The 21,202-nt window shown below is 49.4% G+C and overlaps 1 protein-coding gene across 1 annotated transcript in view; it reads right to left on the bottom strand.

The window, feature by feature from the left end:
• SLC25A37 (solute carrier family 25 member 37) overlaps positions 1-21,202 on the bottom strand; it is a 44,997-nt gene that overhangs the window by 3,484 nt on the left and 20,311 nt on the right. The window contains 3 exon segments of the mRNA XM_021072304.1: positions 3-266; positions 3,127-3,183; positions 5,765-5,993. Of these exon segments, the coding sequence (XP_020927963.1) occupies positions 3-266; positions 3,127-3,183; positions 5,765-5,993 (550 nt within the window).

Here is a 21,202-nt window from a genome sequence, read left to right as displayed (position 1 = left end):
GGGGGTGGTGGCGGCTGCAGCCAGGGCCCCGGCCAGCCCGCCTGAGATGATGTGGGACTGCGGGTTGTAGTCCCGGTAAGGGTTGATCTGCTCCTGCAGGAACTCGTAGGTGATGAAGTGGATGGACTGGAAGGGAATGTTCATGGTCAGCTGCGTGGTGTAACTCCGGTAGAAGGCCCCCAAGCCCTCCGTCCCCCAAACTGTCCGGATGCAGCTGAGGGCCGACCGGTGCGGCGAGTTGTACATCTGCATGCGCTGCTTCACGACTGTGGTCGGGCCGAGGTGGGTTGGGTTTGGCTCCACCCCGGGTCGGCGTGGGGTGGGAAGCCAAGCCATAAAGAGAAACAAGCAAGTTTAGACATACTGGTAACGCACGGAGAGCTAGCACACACCCAGCCCAGCCTGCGAAGGCACCGAGGGCAAATCCCCTTTAAGGAGGTGCCTCCAGGTCCCAGGGCCAGGAGGTGGCCCTTTCCTGACATTTCTCCTGCCTGAATCTTGGTTAAGGTGGCCCCCAAACCAGGCAGCCCCCTCACACTACATCCACGGAGCTGATCCCCCAGGTTCTGGCTGCCCTAGGCATCGACTACACTGCAAAACTAAGCCCTGTTCCTGGCCCCCCTGTCCTCCTTCATCCTCTCCTGTCCCAGTAGGTCTCCTGGACAGATGTCCTGTCTTTTATTCTCAGTGGTCTGTACCTCTGATAGAGTTCTTTAGCTTCTGTGTCTCCGTGCTCTTGGAAGAGACACTAGAATTATGTCAGCTCAAGTTCAATGACAAACTCCAGGGAGGACCCTGGCTTTAGTAACACAAAAGTAACTGGTGGTTCAAAGGACCTGGGGCAAATGGCCAACTGCGGTTCCTCAGGCTCCAAGTGTTAACTGTCCCCACACATTGCAAGATAAACACATACGGTGTGCTTTACTTTTAAAGAAATAAAGTTCTTAAATCAATAGACTGTCAAGAATCAGAGGGGAGAGTTGAACCTTATTTTTTTTTCCTATGACATTCAGAATGGAGAAGCAATGAGGTCCTACTGTATAGCACAGGGAACTCTATCCAATCTTCTGGGATAGACCATGATGGAAAATAGTATGAGACAATGTGTGTGTGTGTGTGTGTATGTGTGTGTGTGTGTGTGTGTGTGTGTGTGTGTGTGTGTGTGTGTGTGTGTGTGTTTATGACTGGGTCACCATGCTGTACAGAAGAAGTGGCACAACACTGTAAATCAACTATACCCTTTTCTTCCCCCCCCCTTTTTTTTTTAGGGGCTGCACCCACAGCATATGGAAATTCCCAGGCTGTAAATTCCCAGGCTAGGGGTCAAATCGGGGCTGTAGCCGCCGACCTATGCACAGCCACAGTGTAACGTGGGATCCAAGCCTTGTCTGTGACCTACAGCACAGCTCACGGCAACAGTGGATCCCTGACCCATCGAGCGAGGCCTGGGATTGAACCCGCATGGATACTAGCTGGATTCGTTTCTGCTGTGCCACAATGGGAACTCCAACTATACTTGAATAAAAAAATAAATAAAAGAAAGAAAGAAAATTCTTCTGGTTGACATGGGCCAACTAACTGGCCGCTGACCAGGTCCCTGTATGGATCACCTTACACCATAAAAAACCCAGCCCATCTCCTAATCTGCCCCATCACATCCCTCAAGGTCAGAACAAGTTTTCTGTCTGCTAGGGCATGGGAGGCGGCTGAAAGCAAATACATTTTAACTGTAAAAGACAAAAACAGACACACTTATAACACAAGACTTAAAATGGGGAAGCTTCCACCTCCCATTTCCCTTCTGGCAAGGGACCGTTTTCAGATGGGGGAGAAGGTGGAGAGAACCCCGCATCTCAGACAGAGAATAACCCAGCCAATAGTCCGCCCAGTACCAGGGCCAAAAGCTCCTTGCTATTCAGACCTGGGCAGCTAAGGACACTAGAATATAGAAAAAGCTGACGGAACTCGTCAGCCCAGCTGCGAAGTGCTTTATAACACTCCCCAAATTCACAAGGAAAAGCAAGGTAACGTGGAAGGAGAAGGGACAACCAAATGGCCAAAAGTTCATTTACAAAGGAGTGATGTGTACATGGAGGGGTTCACAACACACCTTACATCGGCCTGTCTGAAATTTTCCCTAATTTCCAATTTCTTTTCAAAAAGCAAATTGAACATAAGCCCTAATGACTGGCCTCTGAGAGGTTCCTTCTAAGAGGAATTTGTCTAAGGTTGATCAGGGTTAACAAGGGCCAAAAAGGGGGGTGGGGGAGGGAAGGACTGGGAGTTTGGGGCTAGCAGATGCAAACTGCTGTATACAGAATGGATAAACCAACAAGGTCCTACTGTAGCACACAGGGTATTCAATATCCTGAGATTAAACCATAACGGTAAAGGTTTAATAAAGGATGTGAAAACATACATATATATGTATAACTGAATCCCTTTGCTGGAGAACAGAAATCAACATATATGAATCAACTATACGTCAATTTAAAAAATGAAATAATTAAAATAATTTTTTTTTAAAAAAAAGGATCGCCAGAAGAGCTTGTTAAGCAGATATCCTGTCCCTACCCTCAGAAAAACTGATTTAGTAGGTGAAACCTAGGAATCAGCTTTTTATTTATGTATTTGCTTTGTTTTTAGGGCCGTGGCATATGGAGGTTCCCAGGCTAGGGGTCAGATCGGAGCTACACCCCAGCCACAGCAACGCAGGATCCAAGCCATGTCTGCGACCTACACCACAGCTCGCGGCGACACCAGATCCTTAACCCACTGAGCGAGGCCAGGGATCGAACCCCTGTCCTCATGGATCTTAGTCGGGTTCATTAACCGCTAAGCCACGAAGGGAATTCCAAGAGTCAGCATTTTTAACATGCTCCCAGGTGATACTGATGCTGCTGGTCCACGGATCAAACCCTAAGCAGCTCTGTGTAAGTGAACAGGAACGCCAGCACGCAAACGCCCACATCCTTCTCGAGGCCTTTGATAACGAGGTGAAGAATTCTCCGGCATACTCTGACTGGGGGCCAGGAGTCCCCTTGCCTGACCGCCTGTCCCACCCCCCCTTTCCTCCCGCCCCCCTGTGCATCCCCTACTGCGGCTCCCTGGGACCAGGAACATTACCTTCTGCTGGATTCATTACCGCATCGTGGAGCAGGGTGGCCATACTCCCAGCTATCCCTGCAAAACAAACTCCAGAAAATTACCCTCTGGGACCAGGGCTTCTGAGGAAGTTCCTGGAACCTAAAATCAGACAGAACCCTGGATCTAGCTTATCCAAGAAGCAAAACTCACTACCAACCCCACCCAGGGGAGCCCTGGCTCTGAAAACCCTCAAGTGATCATGGAAAAATGTGGGTAAAAATGTGGAAGGGAACACAGGCACCATTACCCACATTTCAATCCTGCAGGAGCCCCATTTCCTCTAGGAAGAGGCAGGATCTGCTAACATTGGAAGGGACCAGAAGCCACACGTACTGGCTTTTTCCACTGTCAAGATTTTCTTTTTTTTTCTTTTCTTTTTTTTTTTTTTTTTGTCTCTCTCTCTCTCTCTTTTTTTTAAATCTTTTTAGGGCTGCATGGCATATGGAGAGTCCCAGGTTAGGGGACTAATCGGAGTACAGCTGTCAGCCTACACCATGGCCACAGCAATGCAGGATCTGAGCCGAGCCTGCAAACTACACCACAGCTCACGGCAATGCCAGATCCTTGACCCACTAACCCACTAAGTGAGGCCAGGGATCGATCCCACAACCTCATGGTTCCTAGTTGGATTCGTTTTTGCTGTGCCACAACGGGAACTCCAAGATTTTCTTTTGGGGGGAGGCGGTCAGAGGGGGCACACATGCAGCAAATGGAAATTCCCAGGCTAGGGGTCAAATTGGAGCTGCAGCTGCCGGCCTACACCACAGCCACAGAAACTCGGTACCTGAGCATTGTCTGCAACCTACACCATAGCTCATGGCAATGCCAGATCCTTAACCCACTAGGTGAGGCCAGGGATCAAACCTGCATCCTCATGGATTCTAGTCAGGTTCTTAACCCACTGAGCCACAACAAGCACTCCTACCGTTGAGATTTTAATTCTTTGACCCCTGCCTTTGTCTACAGAACAACTCACTCTGCCCTGAAGCTGGGGTAATCGAAGGGGATGAGACCATATTCAGAGCAGAGGGCGGGGGAAAAGAAGAGGAATCTTGAAGAAAATATCATAATAAAATCCAGGCATGTTTTTAAAAGAAAATGGCCAAGGGAAAAGGACTCAGGAGGACCCGCCTCTGGCAGATTTTCAGGGTGAGCTTGCAAAGTGATGACATGTCTCAGAGAGGGCCGACCCCATCTGAGGGTCTCATCTGGCCCGGCTTCAAGAACCAGGGACTTCAGTAAAGCCAGATTCAGGCCTGGAATTTGGCTTTTGGTTCTGGGTTTCCTCCCTTTACCAGGAGACCTCGCCCAGTCATTAAGATAACCGCTGGAAGGTGGGAGGGACAGGGACACAGGCTAAGGCCTCAGAAACGCATAGATACCCTCTCCCTCCTCCGTGCACACTTCGGATTATTCCAGAAAGGTCAAAACGCAACCACAGCAGCACTGGGCAGAATGAGACATAAACCGGGTTCCGTCAAACCGCCTTCAAAGCGGTTCAGTGACCACAAAGCTAAAAAGGCAGTTTCAACAAGAGGAGAGCCCAGAGGCCACGGACTTGGGGACAGCATTTGAGTGCAGATCTCAGTGACCGTCCCATCAAATGCGACTAGGGGCCCAATTTTTCAAAAGCAAAACATACATCTGCAAACCAGCCCGGTGGAGTTATTACCACCCAGGTTTGCTAACGGGAGGGACGCTTTTTGGTTTTGAGCAGAACAGTAGAGAGAAAGAGTAAAAAGTCGTCACCAGTCATATTTACCTCCCCGCTGCTGAAAAATAAATTTGTTAAAGTACTCCTTAGACTGCTACCCAGAGTCCCATTCCAAACCCAAACCAAAAAAACCAATAAAAGCCAAACCCACAGGAGTCGAAAATAACCGCTCGGCCGGGCCCAGTAAGACAAGCCTACACGGTAACAGGTGCCAGCCAACTTAGGCCCCCCGCCCGCCTGGCTCCCTCAGACCAACAAAAGAAAACTATTGCAGCCCTTGCTTGCAGAGAGGTGCAACTCAGACAAACGGAAGAGAAGGGGGTGAAATTCCCAAATTCCCCAGAAGCTTAGGTGGGAAAGGTCCTCTGCGCTGGAGCAAATCCTTTGTCAGCCATAAAACTTCTTGACCTTTTAAAGTTTAGTTAGATCTTGACGTTGTAGAGCCCTGTTGGACCAGTTTTTTTTTTTTAAATAGTCTCAAAGAAGCTGTCCAGATAACTTTTTTTTTTTTTTTTTTTTTTTTTTTTGGAATCCAGCATTCAAAAGTTTTGTTTCTATTCAGGGTTTTGTTTGTTTGTTTTCCCTAGATCTGATCATGAATTGCTTTTGAGGGTTTAAAAAAAAAAAAAAAAACCAAAACGGCAAAACCCATTGAACAATGAAACACCTCTGTCACCGATTTTCCCCCGGCTTCAGAAAGCGAAGGGGGGAATGAAAAAAGCGCGTGCGCGTGTGTGCGTGTGCGTGTGTTTGGGTGTGTGCGCACACACATGACTCTAGAGTCCTTGATTCATAAGCAAGCACGGCGGAGATGAGGCGTCAGGCTGCTGGGTCACGAGAGCCCCGGGGAAGGGTCTGTTGAAGGAGAGACCTTTCTAACTCCAGACAAACGCTTGCAAATACCGTTGGCTAGGTGGCTGTTCCCTTGATGGTGGAAAACGGCATTTAAAGTCCTTTTCATGTTTTCATAGCAGGCAAAATACATGGCGTGGGCCGGCCCCGCACCCATTATCATCACATTGAGGCCTCGCAAGGGTCTCCAGAAGCCTTCAGTCCGTATGATTTTCTTGAGGGCTCCGTAGACACTTGTGTAATGGGCTTTGGGATCTGGATTCAAACTCTGCATTCGTGTCTGGGGGAGAACAAGAAAATGAGAAAAGCATGGGATTAATAACGATGGTAAAGAGGGGGAAAGGAAGATCCAGGGAGAGAAAACAGGCCATTTTTGTAGGATTTCTGGGTGAAGAAAACATTTATTCTTCTCCTTCCTGAAGTGATCTCCACCCCTCTACACACACACACACACACACACACACACACACACACACACACACACACACACAGGGCATTCACTATGCCCGGGAGAGGGGGTAAAAGATGAGGGGCAGGATTTGGAGTAGGAAGACCTGCCTGGCCACTGGCAAGCTGTGTGACTTCTGAAGAACCCCTTAACATCTCTGGGCCTCAGGATCCTTGGCTAAGAAAGCAGGGTTGTTGCAAGCCTCAGATGAAACAGCCTGTGTGAAAACCTTTAATAAACTCAGAAACCTAGTCAAACAGAAGTATTATGATTATCCAGGGGGGTCCCACTCTGGTTCTAAAGTTTGCTGTGTCCTCAATCTTCTGAGACCTCTCTGTCGCAAAAGCTCCGTTTAGCTGCAGCCGTGAAATCTCCTGGGAAGCCTCAATCCTTCACGTCCTCCTCTTCCCTAAATACATTTTACATTTCATCCTTACAAGTTAGCACTGGCACATATGATCTTGTTTTTCATTTCTTCCTATGTATAGTCTTGAATCCAGGAGGCAGAGATCAGCTTTCCCCATCTCAGTCGGCCCCATCACGCTCCCTGGGCCCTTGAGTAGGTGTGATGGTAATCTTACATGCCAACCTGGCGAGGCCATGGTACCCACAATGGCTCCAATTATGGCCAAACACTAGTCTACATGTTACTGGGAAGGCGTTTTTTAGATGAGATTAACGTTTTAAGTCAGCAGACTTTTGAGTTAAGCAGATTGTCCTCTATCGTGTGGGTGGGCCTCATCTAATCAGGAGAAGGCCTAAAGAGAAAAAAAACTGATGTCCCCCAAGGAAGCAAGCATTCTGCCTCCAGTCTTTGGACTTGAATGGTAATATCAACTCTTCCCTGGGTCTCCAGCTGGCCTGCCCTGCAGATGTTGTCTTTGCCGGTCTCCACAATCATGTGAATCAATTCTTAGACACACACATGCACACACTCTATTGACTGTTTCACTGAAAAACCCTGAGCAGTACACTGGATAAGAAATATCTGCAGAGTTCCCATCGTGGCTGAGTGGAAACGAATCTGACTAGCATCCATGAGGACACAGGTTCGATCTCTGGCCTCACTCAGTGGGTTAAGGATCCAGCGTTGCTGTGAGCTGTGGTGTAGGTTGCAGACATGGCTCAGATCTGGTATTGCTGTGGCTGTGGTGAAGGCCAATGGCTATAGCTCCGATTAGACCCCTAGCCTGGGAAACTCCATATGCCATGGGTGAGGCCCTAAAAAGCCAAAAAAAAAAAAAAAAAAAAAAAACAAGAAAGAAATATTTGCATGTAAAAATTCCATGCTGGCTCAGCTCTGTAAATTCACTCCTCCACTCTTGTACCCCCAATACATACACAGTCTAGAGCAGAGGGTCTCCAAACTTTGGTAAGAATTCCCTTTTATCTCCTAACACAAGCATACGAATGGGAGAAGAACTAATCTGATTGCAAATGGGATGAAATGTCCTGGGGCCTCCTCTCCTTCACCAAGGCAGACATCTCCCCCCGCCAGGAACCCCAGGGCGCTTTTAGAAGAACAGTGTGAAAACCAACAATCTAAATTAGTGGTCAAAAAAAAGAAAAGGAGTTCCCGTTGTGGCACAACGGAAGCAAATCCAACTAGTATCCATGAGGATGCAGGTTTGATCCCTGGCCTCAGTGGGTCAGGGATCTGGCAATGCTGTGAGCTGTGGTGTAGGTCACAGAGACAGCAACGATCGGATCCTGCATTGCTGTGGCTGTGGTGTAGACAAACAGCTGTAGCTTCAATTTGACCCCTAGCCTGGGAACTTCCATATGCTTCTAGTACAGCCCTGAAAGGAAAAAAAAAAAAAAAATAGTGGTCATTTTCAGATTTTGTATTTCACAAAGACAATGGGCATGCCATTGGAAATTTTCATTTTGCCAAGACAGACATAAAAATAATAACAATATAAGCAACAAGCACCGCTGCCCTCTGTTACAATCATCATTTCCTAAAAGGGTATCTTTAATGCATAAAACAAAACAAAACCCCAAAAAAACCAGCTAAGGCTACATCTGATTATAAAACTGGTTTTTAAATTAAATTTAGTTTTATTAAATACTACTTTCCTGCCACAGACTGGCAGGAATATCCCCGCCCCAGCCAGAGGAAGCCAAGGGACACCTGGGCCCCACATTCCCAGGGGGGAAGGGGCTGGGTCAATGCTCCTGTACCTTTTTGTTTAATTGTTTTCTATTCTAACCATTTCAAAAGGATTTGAGGTGACTTAATAATGGAGGACACACTATAAGCAAACAAGACCAAAGGCTGAAGGGGAGAGTGTGCCAACCAGGAAGGTAGTTGACTCGTGGCCAGGAAACCCACCCTTTACTCCCGAGAGCGCAGCTGTCAGAGGGAACCAAGTACACAAAACGCCAGGTGCTCTCTTTGGAAGAAGCAACACTGATGCTTCAAGGATAGCAGAGGTTCTCCAGCCCTAAATTCTAAGATTTTTGAAACTGCTCAAGTTTTAGGCAAATGAAGCTTTTTGTCTTTCCCCTTTTGCTGATAACTTTCCCTGGTTAAAAAAAAAAAAAAAATCAAGAGGCTGATGCAGGAGGGGGTACAACCAGGTGGCTCAGAAAACGGGCTCTGTTATTAGACAGAACAGAAAACTTATGATGTGACCCTGGGCAAGCTTTAGCTTCCTCTTTGAGATAATGGTTGAAAAAATTACATGTCTATACTCTCCTTATGGGTAATAACAAGGAAGAATTCACCAAGATGCTAAGTCTAGGTGAATTAGGGTTCTAGGGTACATGGCCTTCCGGACCATTCCAAGTTTCGTGGAGGTGGGGGTTGTATCTGTCTGAGTCAGAGCACATCTCAGATCCTTATTACGGTGTCTCACAGTGGGGGCCCAATAAATATTTGTTGAATGGATGGGCAAACACACATGCACCTTAGCACACCAACTAGGGTGAATGGCTGCTACGCCTCTCACTTCCCTCCCTTAAAGAGAAGCCCACATTCCTGGAGTTACTTGTCCCTCCCATCACCCTTTAAGTCTAGAGCTTTCCTTATTAATGAAAAGTCCAGATCTGGCTGCATTTCTCAAGCTCAGAGTGGGAGCCGCAAGTGGAGTAGAAGCAGCCTGTCTCCAGGGTCTTACCTTGGGCCTGTCAACAAGAGGTGGTTCCTCCCAGGCCCATCCCCAGAGGAGATGCATGCCTTGGGGAAGGCCTGCAGCAGCTGCCTGTGCCTCCTCCTCCTGGCTTCTGGCCTGGGGTGGCAAGACCAGCCAGCATCCAGAGGATAGCCTTCTTGGGTCCCAGCAGCCCCCTGCAAGCAGGGGTGTGGTGGTGAGAAAACACACAGGACCAGAGAGAGGAGCCGGGAGGCTGGCTCCTGGCCCTCATCATTGGCTCTCACAGGGCCAAGTGGCCTTGGTTGTGGTATCTCATCTCTCTGGTCCCCAGTGTCTTCGAGTGGAAAATGAAGGGGAGGATCCAAACAATGGCTGATTATCAGAACCACCTGGGACATGTCTAAAAATACCTATCTGGACACCAACCCCCAACACACACTGATTCAAACATTTTTTTTTATTCAAGTGTATTAGCTTCAAGTGTACAGCAAAGTGATTCAGTTCTATACATATATATATATATATATATATATATATATATATATATACACATTTTTTTCAGATTCTTTTCCCTTATAACTTATTACAAAATATTGCATATAGTTCCTTGTGCTGTAGAGTAAGGTCCTTGTTGGTTATCTATTTAATATATAGTAGTATGAATCTGTTAATCCCAAACTCCTGATTTATCCATCCTCCCCCCTTTCCCCTTTGGTAACTTTAAATTTGTTTTGTACGTCTGTAGGTCTGTTTCTATTTTGTAAATAAGTTGATTTATATCTTTTTTTCCTTGAGTTTTGGACTCTACATACAATGATATTTGTCTTTTTCTGCCTGGCTTGTTTTTTTTTTTTTAATTCCCCAGATGATTCTGCTCATCCCTTTGTTTGGAGAACTGCTAAATAAAGTCCCCCATACGTTCTAACAATGCTCTTCATGCAGCCTCGGCAGTAATCGATTCCCCTTTGGTTATTATGTGAGGAAGTGGAGAGGGCTGGCTGGGAGGAAGCAGTGTTTGTAAAGCGGGCAGGAAGCAGTGGGCACGTGGTGCCAAGGCTTTACAGCCATCCATGCCGACATCATCGGTTTGAATCTCAGCTCTGGGACCTCAAGCAGGTTCCTTAATCTTGGGGTGTGGTCTAATCCCCAAGTTGTTGGCAGATGAGGGAGGAGACTTGGGGAAACACCTGGCTCGGGGTGGCAGTCAACAATACCTGTCCGCTTTACCTGTTCCTTGTGTATGTGAAGGCATGGGGGTAGGGGGTGTAGACTTACAAGGGAAATTTGGGATTGATTTCTCACCTCCCCTTCCTTAAATTATGAGTGAGGTGGCAGGAGTAAACACTGAATTAAAACACACCATCCTCCTATGGGGATCTGCACACTCAGTGGACTTCTCTGTCCTCGGGCGGTGGACTACTCAAGGGCAGGCCACATTCAGTGGTCCATGTCCAGGACAGAAGAAAGCAGCCCGTGAGCACGGAGCCCCCTCTCGGCCCACCACGGCCACTGCAGCCAGGTCAGGGGCCAGGGCCTTTTAAGACCTGCAGCACCTTCACTTCTCCAATCTGCCTGCAGGGGGCACCCACTCAGGATTTGGCACCAGGAGACAGGAAATAAACCAAGAAAGTGTGAGAGCAGGGGGAGAAGGGCACTGGCTGGCGGAAGGAGCTCAGAAGAGATCACAGGAGGCACCCATCTGTATGTTCCATAGAGTTGTGAGAGAAACTGTAGGTGGGCAGGTGAGAGTGAGGCAGCTGTGATGGGGCTGGAGAGGAGAGAATCAAGGTAGTTTTTTTTTCTGTGACTCTGCCTGCCTGTAAAAGGTACAACTGAGGGCTGGGCATTTTCTAGCTGCCTGTGGATGGAGGAGCAAACACGAGGGGTATGTGGGAACCAACGAGTGTCCACTGATGGATGAATGGATAAGCAGAATGTGGTCCACCCACACAGTAGAATATTATTCACCTTAAAAAAGAAGGAAATTCTGGGAGTTCCCGGCGTGGCGCAGTGGAAACGAATCTGACTAGGAACCATGAGGTTGTGGGTTCGATCCCTGGCCTTGCTCAGTAGGTTAAGGATCCGGCGTTGCCGTGAGCTGTGGTGTAGGTCACAGAGGTGGCTCAGAACCCGAGTTGCTGTGGCTGTGGTGTAGGCTGGTGGCTACAGCTCTGATTAGACCCCTAGCCTGGGAACCTCCATGTGCCAGGGGTTTGGCCCTAAAAAGACAAAGAGCCAAAAAAAAAGGAAATTCTGGTACAGGCTACAACATAGTTGAACTCCTAGGAAGTTATGGTGAGTGAAATAAGCCACTCACTGAAAGACAGTGTATGACTCCACTTATATGAGGTCCTAAATTCAGAGACAAAGCAGACTGTGGTTGCCACGGGCTGGGGTGGGGTGGGGGATGGGATACGGGGAGTATGGGGAGTTACTGTTTAATGGGTAGGATTTTAGCTTTGCAAGATACAGGGTTCTGTGCATGGATGCTGATGATGGTAACATAACAATATAAACATACTTGACGCCATGGACTAGGACACTTAAAAATGGTTAAGATGGGTATATTTGATGTTATTAAAATGTGTTTTTTACCCCAATTTTTAAAAAAAGGTCAGGGTGGGCCTCCTGCTGTAGCACAACGGGATTGGCAGCAACCCTGCAGCACCAGGACACAGGTTCCATCCCTAGCCCAGCACAGTGGGTTAAAGGATCTGGCGTTGCCTCAGCTGTGGTGTAGGCTGCAACTTCGCCTCAGATCTGATCCCTGGCTCAGGAACTCCAAATGCTGCAGGGCGGTCAAAAAAAGAAAAAAAAAAAAAGTGAGAGGAGGAAAAGAAAAATGAATGAATGAAGATGAACAGAGAGAGGGCAGAAATTAAAATTTTGAGAAAAACAAAAAGCAAGAAAATGCAGACACAGAGTTTCACCAACTGCCATTCTCGTCCAAGGTTTCAGTTCCTGCCTAGCTATACAGCTCTCCTGTTTCCTCATAATAAATTAGCATTCTTTGCATTTTAATTATCCCCTCTTGGAAATTCATAATGTACATTAATTAGCACATTACAGACTCGGGAATGCAATCTGTTGAGCTTTGTTTCAGTGCACTTCTTCTAGGTTCGTCTTTGGCCACGGAAGCCTTCTCTCACTGAATAACCAGTTACACCTTGCAGGACACACTTGAGAAAGCACAGCTGCAGCCACCAGCAGGGACACTGGAAGCAGAAGCTCAGAGATCAGCTCCAGGGGTGAGAGGGCCCTCTCGGGCAGCCCCAGCAGAGAGTGGTCAGCAGGGAAAAGCCTGGAAGACTAGGCCTCAGAAGGGGGCAGGACAGACCCTGTGCTGTGTGAGATGGGGCCTTACCCCACATGGACTTGCATAACTGCTGTTGCTCTCGAAGGAGCAGGATGGAGGAAAGTGCCTGAACTGGCTCCATCGGCTGTCAGCAAGGCCAGACTGGAGGGGTCAAGCCCCTTCCTCAAATTCTCCGCTAAGACAAAACAGTACAAGCTTGCCTTGTAGGTCTGTTCTTTTTTTTTTTTTTTTTTTTGGTCTTTTTAGGGCCACACCCTCGGCATATGGAGGTTCCCAGGCTAGGGGTTGAGTCGGAGCTGTAGCCGATGCCTATACCACAGCCACAGCAACTCAGGATCTGAGCCACCTCTGTGACCTACACCACAGCTCACGGCAACACCGGATTCTTAACCCACTGAGCAAGGCCAGGGATCGAACCCACATCCTCATGCATGCTAGTCAGGCTCATTAACCACTGAGCCATTATGGGAACTCCACAGGCCTGTTCTCTTATTGAGGGGGGTGGGGTGGGGGAGTGGAAAATGTGTGTTCTGCCCCAGGGGAGCTTGAAGGATCGTATAACAGGAGCCGCAAGAGCTGGGCAGAGGGCATTATCTAGCTCGGCCCCTTTTCTGACGGGAACCTGGGGCCCAGAATGGGAAAGAGACTCGCCCGAGAGCTACAGACATAGGCCACCCAGAAAAGAAGGGGGAAGCCGAGACTGGCAGGGAGCCCTCAGGCCTCCCTGGGGATCTCAAAGAGGACAGCCCAGCCTGGCCCCAGCCCCTGCAGCATGGCTCGGCTACTGCCCTCCCCCTGACCTGGATATGGCTAGGGATTCCCACCCTTTCTTTTTGCATTTCTGAAAAATAAAAACCAAGCGGGAGTTCCCATTGTGGCTCAGTGGGTTACAAGCCAGACTAGTATCCATGAGGACGCAGGTTCAATCCCTGGCCTCACTCAGTAGGTTAAGGATCCAGCGTTTCTGTGAACTGTGGTGTAGGTCACAGATGGGGCTCAGATCTGGCGTGGTGTAGGCTGACAGCTACAGCTCTGATTCAACCCCTAGCCTGGGAACTTCCATATGCCGTGGGTACGACCATAAAAAGAAAAAAAAAAATCAAATTGGTGACTGTAACTCCCCGCCCCCACCCCTGCCTGCGCCCTACTTCCTAGAAGCACTGACATCACTAAGTTGAACCCCAGTAAAATACATGAGCCAGACTGCAGGGCCCTACTTCAGCCCCCACCCTATTATCCAAGCCTTGCAGCTCCCAGCCATGGGTGCAAGGCCATCCACGGCACCACGCAGAGCCGCACTGGGGTCTGTCTGCTGATGATGCTCCAGCTGCCATCCCTCCACCGCCCAGGGCAGGGGCGGGAGCCAGGGAGCCGGTTCCCACGCAGGCCCAGCAGGGAGAGGCTTTTTTTGGCACAGCGCTTTGTGGGGAAAGGATTGTCTTCCGGAGCAAAGCCACAGACCTCATCGAGGGCTTGGAAAGCCCTATCTCACCTTCCAGGATCCTTACAAGGCACGCACAACCGGCAAAGAAACCCAAACCACATCAAGGGAACCAACGCACAGTAAAACTTTCAGCACTCCGAGTTCAAAACAGCCAGCGTCCTGACTCGGACAGAACCTGCATCCTCATCATGCTCATTAAGGGGGACGAACTCCTGGTGATTCTTCCAACAATCAGGGCCTGGCCCTTTGAAAACACTTGCAGAAATCATAAAATACGAGGCGTGAGGACACCATCCAGCCTCACTCGCCCCCCTCCACCAATTAACCAGGAACGGAGCAATGCAGAAAATCCTTTAAGGGGAATCTCACTGTTCCAGGCACTCTGAGGCACATCAAAGTTCACTCCCACGTTCAAAATCGCAAATGGCATCTTTTTTATTACAACTGCCCAGTTGGTAGAGTGTACACGGGAGGAGAATGAATATCCTTTGTCTTTTTGCATCAAAAGAAAAACTTGATCCTCTTAAAGTTTAGGAACCAGCAAGAGAAAAATGACTCCTCAAAAGCAGTCTTTGCTTTCCCCCCCCCGTAAAAGGGAGGGGGGGCGCTATTGGGAGATTGATTGCCTCAGGAGCACGTGGTGGGCTGGTGCAGAAGAGGTCCAGCACCTGCACTCTGAAAGCCCCTTACAGAGAACCCACATAGAAAGCAGCCAAAGGGCCAGCTTGTTGGAAAATAGGCAGAAAAGCTGGACAGAAAAGAGCTGCGAGGTGGGGAGAACACACCCCCAGCTAAATCAGGCCTGCGTCAAGGTCCCTGCCTTGCTTACAGGAAGCCCCAGAGCTCCCAGGGTTTTCAGGTGGCCCCGAGGCTGGGGGAGGGTGGGAGGAAGTGGGCTCACACATGGGAGAGCAAATCTTCAAGCACGCTCCGCCTTTTCACTTATTTCCCGTGGGGCCCGATGTTCACAAAAGGCCCATTCGCCCTGCCCATCAGACCAGCCACCCTGGGACGCTGCTCTGCAGTGCGGCGCCTGGACTGCCAGGGAGCCCTGCCGTCTGTCATCCGTGCTCCCCAGACACGATCCTGAAAGCTTTGTGTCCAATTAGGGGCAAGCTTAGGGGGCACTGATACTTCTAGGGACAAGGGGATTAAGTGATGACATCACTTACATGTGGCATCAAAAAAATAATACAAATAAGTGAATTACAAAATAGAAAGAGACTTATGGACAGAGAAAATAAACTTATGGTTACCAAAGGGGAAAGAGGGGGAGGGATACATTAAGAGTTTGGGATTAACACATACACACTACCATACATAAAATAAACAACAGGGACTTACTGTATAGCACAGAAAACTATGTTCAATATCTTGTAATCACCTATAATGGAAAAGAATCTGGAAAATATATATATATATAACTGAATGTATATAGCCATACACTTGAAACTAACCCAATATTGTAAATCAACTATATTTCAATAAAAAAAAAAAAAAGACTGGAGTTCCCACTGTGGTGCATTGGGTTAAGGATCTGGCACTGCTGCAGCTGTGGTATAGGTCAAAGTTGTGGCTAGGATTCAATCCCTGGCCCAGGAACTTCTATATGCTGCAGGTGTGGCCAACAAAAAAAAGGACTAAGTGAAGAGCTTCCATCATATATTCAGTTGAAAATACAAACTCCTAGAGTTTCCGTCATGGCTCAGTGGTTAGCGAACCCGACTAGCATCCATGAGGACACAGGTTCGATCTCTGGCCTCACTGAGTGGGTCGGGGATCTGGCATTGCCGTGAGCTGTGGTGTAGGTCACAGACACGGCTCGGATCTGGCGTTGCTGTGGCTGTGGTGTAGGCCAGCGGCTATGGCTCCGATTGGGCCCCTAGCCTGGGGAACCTCCATATGCTGCGGCCTTATCCCTAAAAGGACAAAAAGACCAAAAGAAAAAAGAAAATACAAATTCCACCAAGACAACCCAAACCAAGTTCCTTGGCTTCCCAGGGAAGAAGCCACGGCACCAAACACCACTTCTCTTGGGAACAGGCACATCCAACCTGCAAAGGGTTAGCACAGGGGCCGCCTGAGCTGCAGCTCAGAGGAAAGAGGGGCGGTATTTCAAGTGGCAAGAAATGGAGCTGTCAATACGGTCCCTGCCATACTATTTGATTTTTTTGACTATATGCATGTATGACTTTGATTGAAAAAAGAAATGCAAACAGAGCAGACAGAGGAGGGGGATGTGCAGGTGCCGGTGGGTTTGGGGATGGAGGAGGGTCTGGCTGGAGGGCATGTGTGCAGGGGATGAAGCTCTACAGCTCGGATAGAGGAGGAGTCCTGGACTCAGGAGGGTGGTTGAAGCTTAGGTGATGGATACATGTTTGCTGGGGCAAAAGGCAGGTTGGGGCTGGACTATGGGAGGCCCTGACTGAACAGCTTGCTGAGGTGTTTGGAATTTACTGTACAGTCAGGTGTTTTCCATGGTTACGTACCACACCTGACGAAGCAGCTACGAGGAGCCCACAGAAAGCAGGATGTCTCCCGAATCGGGGAGAAGGGATCAGGCCTGTGCAACCCGAGCCCTCCCCACTGGCTCTCGGTACAGGCTGGTGGCTCTCTCTGGAGCTGCAAGAGCATCGTAACAGCACATACCACGGAGGCCTTCCTCCCCGCCCCCCCTTGCCCGTGGCTCCAAGGATGCCATGCCTTTATCCTGGGGCCCAAACCTGGTCACGCCTCCCCTTCTCTAGAAAATTCCTTAGCAAGAGTTGGGAGGGTTGAAAGCATCGGTACCTGGCTCAGGTCCAATGTACCTGGGACACTCAGAGCACCTAGCTGGTGGCCCGCCCTAAGGATTAAATGATCTCTGCTCTACAGGTGGGCAAATTCCCAAGATTCCAGGTAAGAGGGTTGGAATTTCATGGGTGGGACTGGAGACCTCGCTGGAAGACAGAGAGGGTGAAGAGAGCACTGGGCTGGAGGGGATGCCTGGACCACTGGTCACTCCCACCTTGCCCAGCTCGAGTCAGACAAGCAAGGTCTGAGGTCCTATGTTCTAACCCCACATCTGGCACGAAGGACTGTGTGGCCTTAGGGACATCGACTTGTTCTCTGAGCCCCAATGCCTTGTCACAAAACATTATAATAATGAAACAGTGACCTTAGCAGCTAACTATCCTCATTTTACAAACAAGGAAACTGAGGCACAGGGGGGATAAGCAACCTGCCCCAAGGTCACCACAGGGTCTGGCTCCAGAACCATGTCCTTAACCACCAGGCTACACAACAGCTCATGAAAAGATGGACTGGAAGGGTCACTGATGACCTCCAGCTTCTCTCTGGTCCCTGATGTGCTCTGCTTCTAGGACCACATGAAGTCACAGGCACATCACCTCATATGCCCGATCTTTTAAAGAGGAAGTGGCCCAGAAACATCAAAGTCACTTAAACCCTTGCTGCTTAAGTCCACACAGCTCCTGCGAGGGTCTATGTGCAGCCCACATTCAGTAAGTACAGGCAGTCAGAGCCCGATCCCCGCTGAAGGTCACAGAGCATCACTGTTTCCCACCTCTGGCTGTCAGCCTGGACCCTGGGCTCAAACACAACTGGGTAATAGTAGCTGGTTCCGTACGAAGCCCTCTCTCTTCTTGAACAGAGCTTGACCCCTTTGCCCACCCAGGTTGTGGGCAGGAAGGTCAGCCTGACCGATGAACGCCTGGCACTCCGTCAAAGGCAAAGGCAGAATGTTCCAATGGTCAGGCTGCTTTCAAGAAGGAATTTCACTCACCAGGCCTCCCCGGGGCCTCCCCTGACTCAGCAGCCTTGTCTGTGTCATTGGCTTAAAAACACCCCACCTACAAGTATGGACAAGACGTCAGAGGCAGGACCGGAGAAACACCTCGCTCTCCAAAGTGTTGTGTTTTCCTGGCACATAGGTCAACTGGCTGAAGCATCACAGCGCCATCCTGAAAACGATGTCTAGTACAGGCGACCACACGGAAGCGCCCTGGAAGCATTCGAGGCGGCCCCAGAGCACCAGCACACCTACTGTGCGCAGGAGACGCAGAGTCCAGATGCCTCTGCTCCCTACTTCAGCCCCCGCAGCTCCGCCATCATCTGGTGGGCATGGGGCAGGGGTGGAGGGGCTCTTTCCTCTAGGCTCCAGCTTGATTTCAGAAGCCCACCCATCCGGCTCACCCCCAGCTCTGCTTGGCTGAGGAGGAAACAGCTGTGTGACTTGCCCAAGCTCCCAGAGCTGGTCGCCACGGCACGAGCACTAGACAGCACTCCAACTCCCAGACCCCGCCTGTCTGAACATCCTTTAACTGTATTTTGCCAAAAATCCCAATCACAGAATCGCAAAGAAACCATTCAGGAGTTCCTGTTGTGACTCAGCAGATTAAGAACCTGACTGGCATCGATGAGGATGCAGGTTTGATCCCTGGCCTTGCTCAGTGGGTTAAGGATCCCTCATTGCTGTGGCTACGGTGTAGGCTGGCAGCTGCAGCTCCAAATTCAGCCCCTAGCCTGGGAACTTCCATATGCCGCGGGTGCAGCCCTTAAAAAAAATAAATTCAATCACCCACCCACTCAGTGCTCCGACAGTCTCTGGGGGTTGCAATTCATCCACTCAACCATCACACACGGAGCTCCGACAACACGCCAGATGCCTATTAGGACCTGAGGACTCAAACACAGCCCCATCCGTGACCATCTCACTGTTTTTTATCTGTACACATTTGGAGAAGTTACTTTGCACTTCAGTTCCCTCATCTGTGAAAATCCCTACCTCACATGCTTCCTGCAATGAATAAGCGGGAAAACATAAGCCCATTAACCACCAAGTACAGTGCAGGAGGTGCTCAGTACATGTTAGCATCACTGCAATTTTCTAAGAAGAGCTCCAGCAAGCATGTTCCCTAAACCACCACCTGTGTTAACACAAACGGCTCTGAAACATCATTAAGAACGACCTCCAAAACTAGCTTAATCTTGCCTATGAGGTGTAGGTATTTCTCCCTGCTTGCTCATAAATGGCTGTTTGGCACAATGGACCTCATTACAGGTTTGAACTGAATCATTAAATTACAGAATAGCATGGGCCATAAACCACACTGAAGAGTCCAGCATCCCAGAAGGAAGATACCAGCCTCGGGGCACTGGGGACTCCAGGCCACAGTTCCTACAACCTCGTAATAAAGGGATAGGAATGGACCCCCCCTCCCCCATCCCAACCCCTCTGATCAGAAAGAGGCTGGACAAACTGTTTCCCCTGGAGTCCAGACCCACAACAGCTGGTAGAACAGGCTTTGGGGTAGCACCTGCGCTTAGCTGGATTTCCATCCCAGCTCTGCGGCTTCCTCCTCACACCTTTGCTCCTTCGGCAAGTGACTCAGTCTCTCCCAGCCTGTTTCCTTATCTGGACATGAGACTCATTTTAGCACCTGCCTCCTAGTCTCTGAGGATTAAAGGAAATCACGAATGAAGAGCCCTTTGCCTACCATCTCAGAAGCCCAGCTACTGAGGCTTCTATTTATGCTTTTGAGGAGGGTGTTAAATAGCAAATTCTCAAGGAAGATGTTATTTTTACTTTAATTCTCTCATAAGATTTTCGAAACTCCTTGAGGAGAACAAGGCCCCCAGGATCTGCCCTGGTTGGAAACAAGCCACTCCCCTCCCCCACCCCCCATCCGGGCATATCTGGACCAGACTACCTGAGTCATTGTCAGAACTGCCCCAGAAGCCCTGGCGTTTGCTGCTCCTCTTGACAGAAGAGAACCGGAAGCCCAGGAAAGTGGGAGGATTTTGCACACAACAGCCTGTCAGGGACTCCGTCCCTCCCACCCACCCCACTTCTACATTCACCTTTCTTCACTGCCCATTTCTCGATGAATGGAGCCCGCTGCTTACATTAATCCTGATTATGTAACGAGGGAAACTTGGAAAGCTGGAAGGGGGGGGAATCACTAGTGTCGATTTACACCGGAGCAAAGGTCCAAGATGAAAGCGTTGCAGAAAGTTCAGAGCCCAGGCAGTTCTAGGGACCTTTAACCGAAGCTAAAGTCCAGGGCTAGGGCCGGGCAGGGCTCTTAAGTGCCAAGGCACCCTGACACTGCTGATTGGCACCCAGGTAGTCACCACAGTGGGAAAGGCCCTCTCTTGATGTTTAGGGACGGGCCATCCTCTGAAACGGCAGGGCAACAGCCAGCAGAGCCAAGCTGAGCTACAGGACTGGGCTTGGGGCCCTATGTGGGGTCTGCTCCCTCTCCCATGCTCCACCCGCGGGTGTGGGTGTGGGCAGGCTCTCAGGTCCCTCCAATGCTGGGGTAAATCCAGTGATGCACAAAGCATAGATGTTTCCACCAAGAGTATCCCCCTTTCCCAAACAGGGGCAAGCCCCCCAAATGTGCTCCTAAATGTGAGCATGACAGAATGGAGAGAGCCCTGTTCCATGAGTCAGAAGACCTTAACTCCCATCCAGCATTGCCACCACATCCCTGAGGGCCTCTGAGCAACCAGTTCACCTAGCTGGGCATCAACACAACAGGCAGGAGATTTCCTTTGTTTGCCTTGGGTTTTTTTGTTTGTTTGTTTTTTGGGTTTGGGGGGGTTATTTTTTGCTTTTTTTTTCAGGGCCGCACCTGCAGCATATGGAAGTTCCCCACGTTAGAGGTGGAATAGGAGCTGCAGATGCTGGCTCACACCACAGCCACAGCAACGCCAGATCCGAGCCGCGTCTGCGACCTACACCACAGCTCACGGCAACACCGGATCCTTAACCCACTGAGTGAGGCCGGGGATCGAACCCAAATCCTCATGGATCCTAGTCAGGATCGTTAACCGCTGAGCCATGACGGGAACTCCTGAGATTTCCTTTGTTTTGTTCACCCTCCTGTTACAACTGCAAATATTTGTCCAGTGAGGAAATGGAGTTACTATTATTGTCCTTAAGGAGGTCCTTTTTAGTCTCTAAAATGCTAAACTCTAAAACCAGTGGAGAGGTCTTTGAAAGACAAATGTGTGGGCATGAGTTTTATTGGGGGCAAGGTAATTCTACACTACTATACATCAGGACTATTTGCAGCTTAAAAACACCCGTATAGGATTTCCCTGGTGGCTTGGCAGTTAAGGATTCAGCATTGTCACTGCTGTGGCATGAGTTTGGTCCCTAGCCTGGGAACTTCTG

This window comes from Sus scrofa, chromosome 14, assembly GCF_000003025.6.
Source record: "Sus scrofa isolate TJ Tabasco breed Duroc chromosome 14, Sscrofa11.1, whole genome shotgun sequence".
Lineage (NCBI taxonomy): Eukaryota > Metazoa > Chordata > Mammalia > Artiodactyla > Suidae > Sus > Sus scrofa.
The sequence above is the reverse complement of the archived record's forward strand: the minus strand, read 5'-3'. Positions and strand labels throughout refer to the sequence as shown.